This window comes from Cardiocondyla obscurior, linkage group LG20, assembly GCF_019399895.1.
Source record: "Cardiocondyla obscurior isolate alpha-2009 linkage group LG20, Cobs3.1, whole genome shotgun sequence".
Taxonomy (NCBI): domain Eukaryota; kingdom Metazoa; phylum Arthropoda; class Insecta; order Hymenoptera; family Formicidae; genus Cardiocondyla; species Cardiocondyla obscurior.
This window is the reverse complement of record NC_091883.1, coordinates 166,721-183,222: the sequence shown is the minus strand read 5'-3', so window position 1 is coordinate 183,222 and position 16,502 is coordinate 166,721. Positions and strand designations below refer to the sequence as shown.

The following is a 16,502-nucleotide window of genomic DNA, read 5'->3' as shown; positions in this document are numbered from 1 at the left end:
CGAGCTCGATAGGGATGGGACCCCAATCGGCCTAGGGAAGGATAAACCCAAACAAACCATTAAAACTAACAATATGGAAGAAGAAACGACAGAGGAAAACTTACTGCCGCAGGGTGTTCGGACATCCAGTGACCGGCGGGGAGAGGGTACGGTCCCGGCCCTCTCTTCGTCGTCATTTTGATGACAGCGTTTGCGCCGGGCCGTCAGGTGCTTGCTCCGCAGGGGCATCTGATGATAATGCATCTGCGAGAAAACAGGAGAAAACCAATAAAAAACAGGGAGGCAAAAAGCTGATTCTTAAGCTAACGCCACTGGAGGTTGATTCACCAGGCTTGAGTACACCTGGAGATACGCAGTCTGACGGTACTACGCAATCCGGGGAGGAGGGCAATACCAAAGGAAAGCGTAAAAGATCGGCTAGGACTGCGCTTAATCCTAACTTATCTGAATTATAAAAAACAATGCTCATAGAAGACGAAGAGAGCCGATTACTAGACTCTGCTTTCCCTATGTCTTCAAGAGTACAAGAAAGAGCGGACAAAATGGAAGAGGAGTTTTTGGACAGCGGTAGAAATGCCCCCAGCCGCGACTTAGCGTGTACTATTCTACGCAACATGAGTAAGGTACTCAGAATTTCCTGCGTATCTAAAGGTTTGAAAGGACACTATGCGAAAGCTTTAAAGGAAGCAGCATGCAGAACTAGAACGTATGCAACTACTATGCTTACACGGATGGACTCTGGTTCCTCCAATGGCGCAACTGAGGCTTTAGGCCTTATTACAGATCTTCAGGAGGCCCAATACAACAATCAGAAACTGCAAGAAGAAATTAAAGCACTTAAGCAGCAGATCAGCGAACAGTCCCCAAAATCACCGGTCTACAAAAAAAGAAAAGAGGATACGAATAAAGAACTTACACCGTTAGCAGGTCCGTCTGGATTAGGGAAGCAGACCTCTGCACCCAGCAGTGAAAACTCCTTCCTGAAAAAGAAAGTTAACAGGTTAACTATAAATAAACAACAAAAATCGGTACCGATCATGGAAGACAGCTCGGAGAAAGATGAAGAAAAGCCCCCCGAAATTAGATACCTGGATGCACTATTTCACAAATGGTGCTCCAGCATGCAAAGTACAGGGAAGAAATTAGATACATCTAGCGCGGGGAATGGGAAACCTGCTGATACCAACGTGAGCATCTCAAATAAGCAAAGGAAAACAGGAATAAACGAACCAGCGAAATGGACAAAAGTGCTTGGAAGCAAAGCCAAGAATAAAAAGAAAAAGGAAGCGAGAATCGCTAAGAATAACCCTACTAGCGTTACAATTGCAACCACAAGCAAAACGAGTAAGACTCTGAGCGCGACAATACCCAAGAAACCAACTGTTAAGAAGCCACCAAAAACAGCGGCAGTAACTATCACATGCACGGACAATAAATACCATGAAATACTTAAACTCGCGAAGGAAAGGATTAATATAGATAAACTTGGAATTACTCACTTACGATCCAAAAGAGGACTTACAGGATCTATAATATACGAAATTACCGGAGACAATAATAAGGAAAAGGCACAAAGACTTGCTAAAGAAATGTCAACTGTCTTGAAAGACAAACCACAAGTACGAATTAACTGTCCCATAAAAGTCACCAGTCTCAGGATCAGGGACCTGGATGACGCCACGACCTCGGAGGACATCATAACTGCAGTAGAAAAAAGCACAGGAAGTAATAGAAACAAATTCACAGTTGGGAAACTACGTCTATCATACAATGGACTATACACAGCCGTAATTAAATGTCCCCTTGCTGAGGCAAGGAAACTTGTTGAACAAAAAACATTGCGGATTAACTGGCTATCAGCCAGAATAGAAGTACTACCAGAAAGGCCATTGCAGTGCTTCAGGTGTCTGCAAAAGGGTCACGTGAGAGAAAAATGCACGGCACCCACTGATAGAAGTCAATGCTGCTTCAGATGCGGTGAGACGGGACATCAGGCAGTCAACTGCACCAAAGATCCATGCTGTCAAATATGTAAGGATGCCAAAAAGCCCTTTAGGCATAAACTTGGAGGCCCTGCATGCAAGGCGCCACCAATAGTAAAAACAAAAGTGACACTAACAAATACAAAGGAAATTAATGTATCAACTAATATCCAGAGTATCAGTGAATCTGGAAAAGAACAAGAAGGGAATCAACTCCCACCTGTACTTACTCCCAACCCCATCAGAGTAGAATCGGACTCAGAAACTGATGCAGACAGGATGGACACTATATCGGATGCAGATAGCGAAGAAAATCTAGACAATACCATGATTCCTACTGAAGACGCCACGGAGGAGGTAGACATGACAGACACTATTTAATGGCTTGTACAATATTACAAGCAAACATTAATCACGCAAGGCATGCACAGGATTTACTAATACACACTATTAGTGAAGCGGGAGGAGGAATAGATCTAATATCTGAACCTTATAAAATTCCGGATGGTCACCCATGCTGGTTTCAGGACAGCACAAGCAAATCCGCCATAGTGTGGATCGGGCAAAATAATGCTTGCACTCTGGTTGACAATGGTGATGGGTGGGTGGCTGCAAGTTGGAATAATTATATCCTAATAAGCGTCTATCTACCCCCGTCATGGTTACCACAACAAGTATTACACACTGGATCAACTCCAAAGATTTATACAATCAAACAGGAACAGACCAATACTAATTGCTGGAGACTTCAACGCAAAATCAACTATTTGGGAATGTAGGTTCACAGATAGGAGAGGACACAGTTTGATTGACTGGGCCACATCGCTGGGTCTTGTACTACTCAACAAAGGAGGAGTTAGCACCTCTATTGGATGGAGGGGAAAGGCGGTAATTGACCTAACGTGAACAACTAACAATATGTTTAACCATATATCCGACTGGAAAGTGGTAACTAACTGTAAAACCCTTTCGGATCACAGATACATATCTATGACTCTTTCTATAACAAAACATAGAACAAGAATTGAACCCATTAAAAGAAAAAGATGGGCCGTCAAAAAATTGAACAAGGACCTACTAGCCACTGCCCTGGAAACAGCCACCTGGCCTGCTGACACTCCAGGATGCTCAGCAAAGGACGATGCAAAATGGCTTACTGACACCTTAACGGACGCCTGCTCCCTATCAATGCCCGCGGTCTCTGCCAACGCCTCTAGGGGCGCATATTGGTGGAACGATGACATTGCTAAGAAAAGGAGGAAAGCAATTGCTTACCAACGAACCTTTACTAGGACTCGAAGAAGGAAAAGATCTACGCAAGAAGACATCGACCTTGCATACTTTGCATATCGTGAGGCAAGAAGGAAACTAAAAATTGCAATATCTAAAGCAAAGGAAGACGCATGGAAAGAACTTATGGACTCAATAGATGCAGACCCTTGGGGCAGACCATACAAAGTAATTGCGGGAAAATTTAGAGCCAGAGCCCCACCCGCCACAATGACTCTAGATAAAGACCAAACAACGAAGGTAGTTACAACACTGTTCCCACGAAATACTGTCCACAACAGTACCAGTGATAGCACAAGTTCTGTCTGAATCTCTGACAATAGAAGTACAGATTCAATCCTTTCCAATATTAGTACCTCGGACTGGAGCAATGAAGAGAATGAAGTCACAGAGGAGGAACTCATGATTGCTATACACAAAATGAAGAAAAACAAAGCTCCAGGCCCAGACGGAATCCCGGGATGCATACTGGCTCTGTCTGTGAACTATCTACTTCCCAGAATATGCAGAATCTTTTCGAGACTTCTACTGGAGGGTAAATTTCCGGAACCATGGAAGAAATCGACATTGGTTCTAATATCAAAACCGAATAAACCACCTGGGGAACCGTCCTCATACAGGCCAATATGCCTACTAGACGAAACTGGAAAGCTTTTGGAGCGCGTAATTAATGGTAGATTGATTTCCTGGATTACAACGGAAGCACATGGCATTCATAAAAACCAATTTGGCTTCTTACAAAACCGATCGACAATTGACGCAATTGCAGCTGTCAAGGCATACACGGAGGAAGCTATTGCAAATAACAAAGTGGCTATGGCAACATCTTTGGATATCTCCAACGCTTTTAATACTCTGCCCTGGACAGTTATCCTGAGAGCATTGGAGCTTTTCAACGTCCCGGAATACCTACAAGTAATCATTACCGACTACTTTAAGGGAAGACTGCTACTATACCCTGATCGACGAAACAACACGACTACACTAACCGTGGAATGCGGAGTTCCGCAAGGATCGGTGCTGGGTCCAACATTATGGATCCTTGCATATGACAGTATATTGAGAACGGCTATCCCTGCAGGCAGTACCATCATTTGTTATGCAGATGATACACTTATTCTATCAAGAGGAAATTCGTTTTTGGAGGTCAAAGCCAGAGAGGAACTCGCGATCTATGCTGTATTAAATAACATTGTTGAAATTGGTCTCAAAGTTGCAGCCCACAAAACCGAATCGATGTTCTTTAGGAGAAAAAGAGATGGTCCAGCACCAAAAACTAACATCGCTATTGGTGAGGTTCTGGTGGAAACTAAATCATATATCAAGTACTTTGGCCTTATAATCGATGAAACGTGGACATTCACAAGACACTTCCACGAGGTTGTTCCCCGAGCAATCAAGGCGGCAATTACTTTGGGACATTTAATGCCAAACCTGGAAGGGCCAACATGAAAAATTAGGAAATTATATGCTAATGCAGTACGATCGATTGTCCTCTATGGGGAATCAATCTGGGCAAACGACTTACATAAAAACAAGAAGGCAGTTACATTACTACGAAATTTTGAGAGAAGAGTTGCGGTGCGAACTGGTAGATTATACCGCACCACTGCCACGGATGCGGCCTCGTTACTGGCGGGCTTAACCCCCATACCAATAGAGGCTAAATCCCTTCAAAGAAGGTATGAACTCAGGAAAATCATGATTAGCAGAGGTGTAACTCCTGATGCGGCAGCAATGACTCGAACCAGGAGACAGGAATCCGGACTAACACAAGATGAATGGAAGCATCAATTGCAAGCATGCTCAGCTTCCGGGGGTGGGCACAGAATTGTGTCCGCAATACAACCACATTTCACGAATTGGATTGAACTCCTGGAGGAAGAGGGCCCTCCAGATTTTTATACCGCATAAATTTTGTCAGGCCACGGAGTTTTTGGGGACTTCTTGTTTAGGATTGGTAAGGAGGAATCCCCAAGATGCTGGGAGTGTGGATTCGCGAGAGATACGGCAGATCACACCCTACAAGACTGCAGAGCATTTACATCAGAAAGAGTGCAACTGCGAACAATAATAGGCAACAACTCACCGCCTTCCTTCGTTTCTCTCTCGTTCTCCTTCTCCGGTTCCTCTCTTAAGTTTTTCACATTTTTTCTCTTCTCCTTTCTCTCCTTTGCCTAATCTCCGATACCGACATTTCCTTGATCAAGTAGCATCCACATATCCTCACCCGCCTCAAGAAACTCCGGAACCTCAATTCTTCCTTCCTCCAGCAGTCAAAACAGAATTATCCGATAACGATCCTGTCATTTACGTTTATCATCCCGATCATTCTATTCCCTTCGTACTCCCAGAATCGCACCTATCAAATTTCTTTTCCCTCCAATTAATTACCATCTTTGTGGATTCCAATTTTAATATAACATTATTAGTCAAATTTGTAATTAACCTCACTTTGTAATTTTACGGAAATATATTTGTTATTGTTTTTTTATAAATCCGAGTTCTCTGATTATTTTAGCTTTAAGTCGCACCGGCCCCATCCCTGATAACAGGTGATTCTTCTATCACCTTATCAAAATAAGCGGCCACCGATCACGCAGCTTAAATAAGACGTCATATTGTCTCTCGAGACATTGACTCTTATTGTAGCTTTAGGTGTGAACGGTATCTCGAGTACACTATTTGTTGTGTATCTCGAAATTTTAAGGTCAAGTTACCCAGACCTGCCTCATCCTTTTCCTCCTATCTTAAACCTTCAGCGGCCTGGACATAACACTGTAAAGCGCAATGCGTAAGATGATTTCCACATCGCACAGTATTAATAGTATCTAAAATATTTAAAGATTCAATATCTTCATAATCAGCGTCTAAGGTTTCAATGATGTAATCTTCTCTAACATTGTCGTCGAGCATATCAGCCAACCATGCACATTTCTCATATCCTTTGACATATATAAGACGTGACACTTCATCACCATCTACACCTGCTACAGCTGTTGTAATTAATTGTTTTGCCATGTTGTATGGCACGGTTCCTTCTTCCCACGACAATGTATGATGATAATTTATTGTTCAAGAAATGCATGACTTTTCAGATTGCGCAAAAAATTTCCAGTACAGAATTTTTAAAGATGTAATGAGTTAGAACAATATCCTTTCTTAGCCCTGCAACTTCTTTTACAATAAATCGTCGTCCAATATTAAAATCTTGAAGATCAACAAACGTTGGCACAATCATGATGAACGCGTGTTCGAAACAATAATGATGTGTGTAGATAAAATTGTTTTTCTATATATGATAAAAACTGCTGATATAGCAATTTTTATAAGACCTTGCGCACAACGTTAGACAGTGGATTATATTCAACTATGCGATCGTGTAAAATAAGACAATATGCGGTTGTATTTGCAAGAACATTTTCCTTGCAATCAAATTCTAATCGCACGTCTACAGTGGCGCTTTTGATTGACTCGTTCTGTCGAGAGTAATCGATAACAACAAATGGTCCATATGATAGAAATGCTGCTACATTGCAAAAAGCCTCATAAGAACTGTTGCCATAATAAGCTTTACGAAAACGTATATACATATCATAAAAAATGGCGTATATTTTTTTGTCAAAATCTAAATTCAGATCATCATATGGATAATATTCAGAGTTGAGATAAAGTTTCACATTTGTTAATTTACAATCATCAAAAATGGTTGATTTTTTAGACATAACGTTTTTGCGATCGGTTTGCAGAGCAAAGATAACGTATCGAGGCTTTTCAAGTTGCGTTGCAGCCTTGACGGCCCAAGAATGTTTTGTAGTACTCTGCAAAAAGGATATTCATACAAATCCCACGAGCAAAAAGTCATGCTTAAATATCGCCCGCTATCCCAAGTTCGCAGCATGGATAATTTATTGATCTCATTTAATATAATGTAAGCTCGGGGAATAAAATAGGATGCCGTCTACTAGTAGGCGTATCTTTAATGGAACACGTAATAGAATTAATAACATAAATTTGTTGCACCGGGGCCGGTGCACGGAGTCCGTCCTTCGGGATCCGTGATAGAGAGGGCGAAATAATAAGTTATCGTAATAAAAGATTAGGATTTTTAATTGATTACACTGTTTCTTTTCTATCTCCCTATGTTCTCCCTCTGTCGGTTCGGCACACGTCCTCGCGTTGTCACGCGTTCTCGTCTCCGCGAGGTTTCTTCTTACCTGGCACGCGACCGAACTTTCGTTATCACCGCTCTCAGTTTACGGTACGGACTATGATGCGACTGCCCGTCCGTGACGGTCCGCGGTTATTTAATAGTGACGCAGGGCCTTGGCCTCCTCAGGTTGCAATGCCGAACTTCGGTAGTTCGGCGAATGCAACTTCAGCGATTTCGGCAATAAGTTCTCGCACGTGTTTCTTTTATTATTTAATTTCTTAAGGAGGTTTGCTGATCTTGCATCCTTCGAGGTTATTTAATTACGAGATACTTATTCCGAAATGCCCTGCGTCATGTTTCGTGTTGTAACGGGGTTTGGGTTACAACATCCCTCCCCCCTAGGGGGAAGAAAAGGTTGAGTGTGTTTATACACCTCAATCTTTTCTTCCTTACAATATGTTTTCTTATTCTACTTATAATTGTATCACCGTCGGTCGTGGTGTTTTTACACTCGGCGTTTCTTTCTTTTTTCTTCTTTTTATCTCGCTGGGTAGGATTATTTGTTCGGTTGCTTTATTCTTTTTCTTTTTGTACAATTTTACTATTACTATTGCTAGTACTATGGTCGCTATTATAGCTATTATTGTGGCGCTTGTGCCCGTTGTATACATGATTATTCTATTTGTTAATATTACATTTCCGTTTAGTTGCTTGTCCATTCTACTTAATTCTATCCCTAATTTATTTAATTCGTTCGGGTTTTTTATTACCTTGTCGCGGCTTATTTCTTCTATTTTCTTTATTATTGGGTCGGTTTTTTCGCCCTGTTCTGTTTCTATGTTTGTTAAATTATACGTCGGTACGTGTCGTTCTATTTTACTTTCTCCTATCGTGTTTTTCGTTTTTATTGTCATTTCTGTTGTTGTGAGTTTACATGCTGTTCTTAATTTTACTATTCCTGTTCTATTTATTTTTAATTTTTTACTCGGTCTATGTCTACATTGAATTTCTATAGTTTGCTCCTTTGTCGTGGAGTATATCCACTCTTGTGGTTCGCTTACTGCTATCCATACTGTTGCTCGTGATGCAACTTCTCGCGTTACGCACGTGTCCGGCTTTTTTGTTGGCTCGGTAATCGCTCTTACCTCGCACGGTGCGCTTGCCCTGGTATGGTATACCGGGATGCTTTGTTCGCATATATATATATTATCGTTATTTACACATTGCCTGATATCTTCTCTTTCTAATGTTAGGTAATTATTATTTTCTCTATCTACTGCTATGTATTCATTTTCTATTTCTATTATTTTAAATATGTTTTCGTTCGATTTGTCCAATACAGGAAACGGTGTTACTCTTTTTAGTTCGTATCTTGCGTCGTCTACTATCGGGAATCTTATTATCGTGACTATCATCTGCTCGTCACTATATGCGCTTATTTCCGCATATTGTTCTATCGCGTTCCAATTTTTTGTATTTATTCTGAAGAGGAAATACGTCCCTTCTTCGAGGTGCGCGGTTGCTTCTTTCAATTCTTCTATTATTTTATTAACCGGTAACATTCGCGTGTTTTTTATCCCCAATTTCGTTTGTGCTATGAATTCCATCGTTTCTTGCACGTTTGTTAATAAATCTGTTATTAGCATTCTTAATATGTAGAAATGTTCCGTCATTTCTACTTGTCCCGTTACCCCGTCTACTTTTTTGCTTAATAGCTTCGTCGCGTTTGTTATAACTTTCTCATGGTATTTTATTGTTTCCTCTAATTCCTGTATGTAACCAATCGAACTATTTATTACTTTTAATTGATTTTTTGCTACATGTTGTAATGTTTGTTGTCTTTTCGTTAGTATTTCTAACTGTTCGCTTATTACTTTTTCGTCGTCCGCGTCCATTGTTCCGAATAGTTTTTTACTTATTGTTCCTATTACGTCTACTAATCCTCGCTTTGTTTTTTGTGCTTCGTATGTCGTTAATAATTCTATCGCTGTTATTAATTTTTTGTTTTGGGATCGTACTGTTTCTGCTAAGTATTTACATTTATCCTTAAGTAATTCTCCGCTATATGTTTCGCACGCTTTTTCTCCGTCTTTTACCCGTTCTTGTAGTTTTTCGTATTGCTCTTTTAATTCCTGTGTTTTAGTTATTATTACTAATTTCCACGACGCGTCTGATAGCTGCAATTGTCCCACGTTTTCGTAGTAGAGTCCGGGTTCATGTACGAACTGCGTTACCGTGTACGGTGAGCTTATCTCTGGCGGTTTGTCGCTTGCGCCCAGCGTCACGGTGATTATTGTTCTGAAAGATGATTTTCTTTCAGATTGACTTTTTTCGCGGTTTTAATTTTTTATTTCTTTTCGTGTGTGTTATCTGTTATGTGTGTGTGTTCTTCGTGGGAGCGACTGTGTATTATGATACGAGGTAAGTCTTTATAACTTTTCTCTGCTGTGTTCGCGCGGTTTCGCGTTGCACTTCTCGAAATTTTTATGTGCATTTTTATATCGCGTCGGATTTGTCTCTTGGTCTCGTTGTCCGTTCCGTCAGTCCGTCAGTTGCCTTCTCGACGTATTCTTTCTTTGAGTGTCTTTCTTTTTCGCAAAGAATTTATAATGTCGTACGTTTTTTGATTTTTTCTTTATTTCTTCGGGCGTTATTATGTTTTTTCTCTTATTTTTGTGTTATTTTCTAGTTCGTCCGTTGATGTTGTTTTTGATTCTGCGGAATCTTCCCGTCGGTGGGTGGCTTGTACCACCTGCCGGCGGGAATTCATGGCACTTCGGTGCCGCGATTGTTTGGTGCGGGAGGTGTCTCCCGTGCGGCCGCGGGCCTACCGTCCTACTCTGGTGCCCAATTTTCTAATTGTTGTGGAGGATCGGCCGGACGGTGAACATCGCGCTGTGTACCCGATGTATTCTGGTGAGTACAAATTTTTTTTTTTTTTTTTTTTTTTTGCTTATTAGTGCTCTACAAAAGCCTTTAGCCTGTTTGCATGCACTCTTATGCTTCTTCTGCCTCCTTTTATTTTGTAATTTACTTCTCCGCACTTTTCTATTACTGTGTACGGTCCTATCCATTGTGCTTCTAATTTCTTTGATCTTCCTCTTCTCACTGTTTCATCGTGCAATAAAACTTGGTCTCCTATTTCAAATTTTCTTTCCCTTGTTTTCTTATCGAAGTTTGTTTTCGATTTTTCTTTCTCTCCTTTTAAATGTTCCTTCGCGATTGTATTTGATGCGCGTAATCGTTCCCTTAGTTCTTGCGCGTAGTCGTCGTATGTGTACGTTTTCCTTGGTGCCGTTGCCAGTGCCGTCGGCAGTGTGGCTTGGTGCCCGTACACTAATTCAAACGGTGTGTACCCTGTTGCTGTGTGCGGTGTCGTATTATATGCAAACATCGCATACGGTACCCACTCGTCCCAATCAGTTTGGTCTCCGTTTATATAATGTCTTAGGTATTCCGCTAGAGTTCGCAGTGATCTCTCTAGCGCCCCATTGCTTTCTGGATGATACGCCGTTGTCTGTATTTTCTCGATTTTCAATAATTTACATATGTTTTTGAACATTTCGCTTACAAAGTTTGTTCCTTGATCTGTTAGTATTTTTTCTGGGATTCCATTTTCAAAACTTATTTTTGTTGCGAATGCTTTCGCCACGGTTGCTGCTTCTTGATTTGGTACTGGTATTGCCTTGCTAAATTTCGTTAAGGCATCTTGAAATGTTAGGATGTATTTATTTCCTGCGTTTGTTACTGTTAATGGTCCTACGATGTCGAGTGCGCATTTTTCGAATGGCTTTTCCGGCGTGTCGGTTATTTCCATCGGCATTTTCGTTTTTCTGCTTAGTTTGTTCTTTTGGCATTTTTCGCATTTGCTGATGTATTCTTCCACTTCTTTGTTCATGCCTGATCAATTATGGTTGAGTTTTATTCTATTTATTGTACGTTTCACACCCTGGTGTCCTCCCAATGGACAGTCATGATATTCTTTTAATATTTCCATTTTTTCTTCTTCAGAATATTATTTTGTTTCGTTTTCTATTTTATTTATTTCGGTTTCTTCGATCGGGTTTCTACTTAGTGCATCCGCGTTTGTATTTTTCTTTCCGTCTTTGTGCACTATCTGATATGTGTATTCTTCTAATTTTAATCTCCAGCGTATCAGTCTTGAGCCTGGATCATTTACGTTGAATAACCATGTTAATGGTTTGTGATCCGTTATTATCATGAATTTTGTTCCGTATACGTATGGTCGGAAATGTTTTACCGCCCATACTATTGCTAGCAGTTCTTTTTCCGTTGTACTATAATTTTGTTCCGCTTTATTTAGAATTCTGCTGGCATAAGCGATCGGCTTGTCTTCTCCGACCGTTCCCTGTGATAGTATTGCTCCGATTGCATAATCTGAGGCATCTGTTGTTACCAGGAACTGTCTTGTGAAATCCGGGTAACTTAACACCGGAGCTGTCGTTAGCTTGTCTTTTAATATTTCGAATGCGTTCTGCTGTTCTATTCCCCATTCGAATTTTTCTCCCTTTTTTGTCAGTTTTGTTAGTGGTTTCGCGATTTTCGAAAAATTTTCTATGAATTTCCGGTAATATCCTGCCAGACCTATAAACGCTTGTATATCTTTTACTTTTTTCGGCGTCGGGTAGTTTTTTACTGCGTTTATTTTTGCCGGGTCTGGTTGTATTCCGTTTTCTGTAATTATGTGTCCTAGGAATAATACTTCCTTCCGTAGGAATTCGCACTTGTCTGGTTGGAGTTTCAGATTATTTTCTCTTAGCCTGCTAAATACGCTCGTCAGCCTTTTGTTATGTTCTTCAAGTGTCGGTCCGTATATCACTACGTCGTCCAGGTATACTAGACACTTGATACCTTGTAATCCTGCTAGTACTGAGTTCATTAGTCTTTGGAACGTTGCGGGGGCGTTTTTTAGCCCAAAGGGCATTCTATTAAATTCGTAATGCCCATGTGGTGTTGAGAATGCTGTTTTGCATTTATGTTCTTCTTTCATTTGTATCTGGTGATACCCAGATGCAAGGTCTAATGTGGTAAAGTATTTCGCGTTTCCTAGCTGATCTAGTATTTCGGTGATATTTGGTATTGGAAATGAATCACCTATTGTTATTTCGTTGATTTTTCGGAAGTCTACCACTATTCTCAATTTCGCTTTTCCTGACGCGTCTACTTTCTTTGGTACTACCAGTATAGGCGCGTTCCATTGGCTGCTACTCTGGCGAATTATGTCTTCTTTTAACATTTTGTCTATTTGTCTATTTACTTCTTCTTTGTGTTTTTCTGGTAGTCTATACGGGCGACTATTTATTGGCGGGTTTTCGTTTGGTGTATTTACCTCGTGTTTGACAGCTGCTGTGTACGTTAGTGCGTCACCTTCTAAATAAAATATGTCACAGTAATGTAGGCATATTTTTTCGAGCTCCCTTTTTTCTTCTTTGTTTAGATGATTCGTTCTTAGCTGCTTCATTAGTTTTTCGCTGCGCTCCTGTATCGTTTCGTTGTCGGTTCTTTTATTCAGCGTCAGCACTTTCGCGGAGTTGATGGTTCTCAGTTCTTCTATCTCCACTTGCGGTGTATGTATTTCCATCGGTTCTTCTGTCATGTTGAGCACACTTACTGGACACTCGTTATCTTTAGGTGCTACCAGGCAGTTTCCTATAAATACTCCTGGTTTTGTTTCTTCCGCATTAATTACTCCTACTTGATTCTGACTTGTAATTGCTCGGAGTATTGTTTTGCTGCGCGGGGGTAGTATATATTTTTCGTACGGATGTAATTTAAATTTTACTCCGTCTATTACTATCTGCTCCTTTCCGTGCAAGCAAGATGCTCGTTGTTTTGTCAGAAAATCTATCCCTAGTATTCCTTCGTACTCGATCGGGAAGTCGTCTCTTACTACGTACATTTTTTGTCTTACATTTCTCCTGCCTATTTTAATTGTTGCTCTTATTTTCCCTATTGTATTGATTTTATGCCCTGTGACACCCGTTAATGCCATTTTTTCTTCTATTATCGGTGTGTCTTCCTTTAAATTTCCTACTTTTATTAGTGTGATTGTTGCTCCTGAATCCACCAATAAATTTAATCTTCCCTTTCTCGCTTGTTCGACGTTTAGCGTGATGAGTTTTAATCCGTTGCTCACTTCTTTCGTCGCTATATTCGCAACTTGATACTCTCTTGCCGCTCTTATCACTCTTGGTCTCTGTCTTTCTTCTTCGCTCTCGCTTCCGCTTTCCTTGCTTCGGCTGGTTTCTTTTCTATTCCTACTTGTGCGAGCTATGTTTATCGCGGGTGATTGTCTTGTGCGTATTGTTTGTCTGTTGTCTTTTTTTTGCCATCGCGTGTCTGGCCGTCCGTTCACCGACCAGCATTCGTCTCGAGTGTGTCCTGGCTTTCTGCAGTGTGTGCAGAATTTCTCTGTGTTATTAATTCTCGCACGTGTTTCGGCTCGCGGCAAGTTGAATCCGTTTATATGCTTGCTGCTTCGGCATTCGCGTGCTATATGCCCTGCTTTCCCGCATTTGTTGCATGTAATGCTTGATGATCGCGGTTTTTCGTGCGTTTCGTTTGTTCGCGTTTTCTCATACGTGCCCTTATATTTCGTTATCCTTATTTTTTCTTCTTCCACTGCGCCTTCTATTGCGTCTTTTAACGTCTCGAAATGTTGCGAGCGGACCATTGTTTTAATGTCGTCTGTTAGTCCCATGTGGAAATAATGTAACGCTTGTCGCTGTATTAATTTTAAAACCGTCCGTTTCTGTTCGCTGGTCATTTCTTCTTCATCCGTCATCGCTTCGTATAATTCCATCGCGGTTTTTTGTACGCGTAGTCCGTATGAAGTCGCACTTTCTCCGTATTTTTGTTTCAACGAGCTTATTTCTGTCTGTAAACGCGAAGTCCCCTTTTTTCTTAAATATGTTTTTTCGAATTCTTTTAGGAATTGGTCAAACGTCGTGATGTCTCTTGCGTCGAAATCTAATAGCGCGGCGCCTTTCAATTTCGTGCAGAGTACTGCTTCTAACAGCGTTTCGGTATCTTCGCGTGCGACATGTCTCGCGGCGTACGCGCATGCTTTTAAAAATTCTTTCGTTTGAGCATGATTTGTTCCGTCTACCGTCGGAATCATTGCTCGCGCGTCCTTAAGTTTAAACGTAGATATTGGTTCTGTCGGTCTAGTTCGTACCTCTTCGTGCGGGCGTTCATTTCCTTCGATGAGTTCTTGATTTCCCCGCGTTTCTCGGTTTTCGTTTGGTCGACGTTCGAGGCGAACAATTCGGGAATTCATTTCCCGCAAGTTTTCGAGTACTTGTTCTAATAATCGTTCTTGTCGTTGTGTCGGGTGCGGCGTCGCGGTATGTAGCTCTCGCAACGCGTTTACCTCTCTGTCGATAAGTATCTCCGGTACTCCCCCAACCGCTCCGTCCAGCAATGAGTAATTATGTGTCATTTTTTCACGGGTAGTGTTTAAATTATTTGCGAAAATTTCCGCGGGATCAAACACGCTACTATCGTATGACGTTAAGGAGAATTCTCCCCTGTCCGAAATACCGCTAATGTCGCTCGGGGTGTCTGCGAGTATTTGATTATGTGTACGGCGCGCAATATTTCCGTCTCCGCGGTTTAATAACGCGTCGTCTATTTCGCCAAAATCAAATTCGCGCGGCGTGATAACATTCACGGATTCCTCGCTTTCTGTCGCGGGGTCGTCTTCGTATTCTAACACGCGGCGTACCCTATTTCTAATGTCGTTTAATGCGTTTATGGCGACTCGCAATGGTCGCACAGGTGTCGGCTGTAACGCTCGTCTAGCCGCTTGGCTGTGTAGCCACGAATTGTTTGCAACGCGGCGTTGTAATTCTAATTCGCTATCCGACATGGATCGGTCGGTTACAAAATATTTCGGACTTACATTAACGCTGTGACTCGCATGTTTGATCTGCTTTGCTGCTGGCTGCTATACTGCTCTCCTTGTCGCACTGCTTGGCTGCTATGTTGCTTTCCTCGTTGCACTGCTTGGCCGCTATGTTGCTTTCCTCGTTGCACTGCTTGGCCGCTATGTTGCTTCCTCGTCGCACTGCTTGGCCGCTATGTTGTTTTCCTCGTCGCACTGCTTGGCCGCTATGTTGCTTCCTCGTCGCACTGCTTGGCTGTTTCTTCCTTCCTTTCTTTTATCACGGGTTCAGGTACTGAGTCTACTGCTGACTCAATACTTTTTTCACTGTTGTGTTCGTCTCGTCTCGTAAATAAGTTTTGTACTAATCTTTGATTTTATCTTTGTTCCAGAAATCGTCCTCGCCGTCGCAGAGTAGGCGACTGCGCCTCCCGGAGGGCGGATCCCACCGTTGCCACCACTTTTGTTGCACCGGGGCCGGTGCACGGGGTCCGTCCTTCGGGATCCGTGATAGAGAGGGCGAAATAATAAGTTATCGTAATAAAAGATTAGGATTTTTAATTGATTACACTGTTTCTTTTCTATCTCCCTATGTTCTCCCTCTGTCGGTTCGGCACACGTCCTCGCGTTGTCACGCGTTCTCGTCTCCGCGAGGTTTCTTCTTACCTGGCACGCGACCGAACTTTCGTTATCACCGCTCTCAGTTTACGGTACGGACTATGATGCGACTGCCCGTCCGTGACGGTCCGCGGTTATTTAATAGTGACGCAGGGCCTTGGCCTCCTCAGGTTGCAATGCCGAACTTCGGTAGTTCGGCGAATGCAACTTCAGCGATTTCGGCAATAAGTTCTCGCACGTGTTTCTTTTATTATTTAATTTCTTAAGGAGGTTTGCTGATCTTGCATCCTTCGAGGTTATTTAATTACGAGATACTTATTCCGAAATGCCCTGCGTCATGTTTCGTGTTGTAACGGGGTTTGGGTTACAACAAATTAATTAACACTAAAATAAACTAAGATACAAAGTAAATCTTCTCGTGGTATTCTTTAGCTGCTTCTTGTTCTCTACCTCAGGCACGACTCACTGGTCTACAATACCCGATAACGCCGAAGTCACGGGATTCCTCCGCAAACTAACCAATCACCGTCTCGTAGGTGCAATGTACCTCTTA

General features: G+C 41.8%; 2 protein-coding genes across 2 annotated transcripts; both read left to right on the top strand.

Annotated features, from left to right (window-relative positions):
• Positions 1–461: 461 nt before the first annotated feature.
• Positions 462–2,363, top strand: LOC139110455 (uncharacterized). Its single transcript, XM_070670264.1, has one exon. The coding sequence runs from the start codon at positions 462–464 to the stop codon at positions 2,361–2,363; it is 1,902 nt and encodes a 633-aa protein (XP_070526365.1).
• LOC139110454 (uncharacterized) lies at positions 2,363–3,581 on the top strand. The gene is made up of 2 exons (XM_070670263.1): positions 2,363–2,757; positions 2,999–3,581. The coding sequence occupies exons 1-2, from the start codon at positions 2,363–2,365 to the stop codon at positions 3,579–3,581; spliced, it is 978 nt and encodes a 325-aa protein (XP_070526364.1).
• Positions 3,582–16,502: the final 12,921 nt, after the last annotated feature.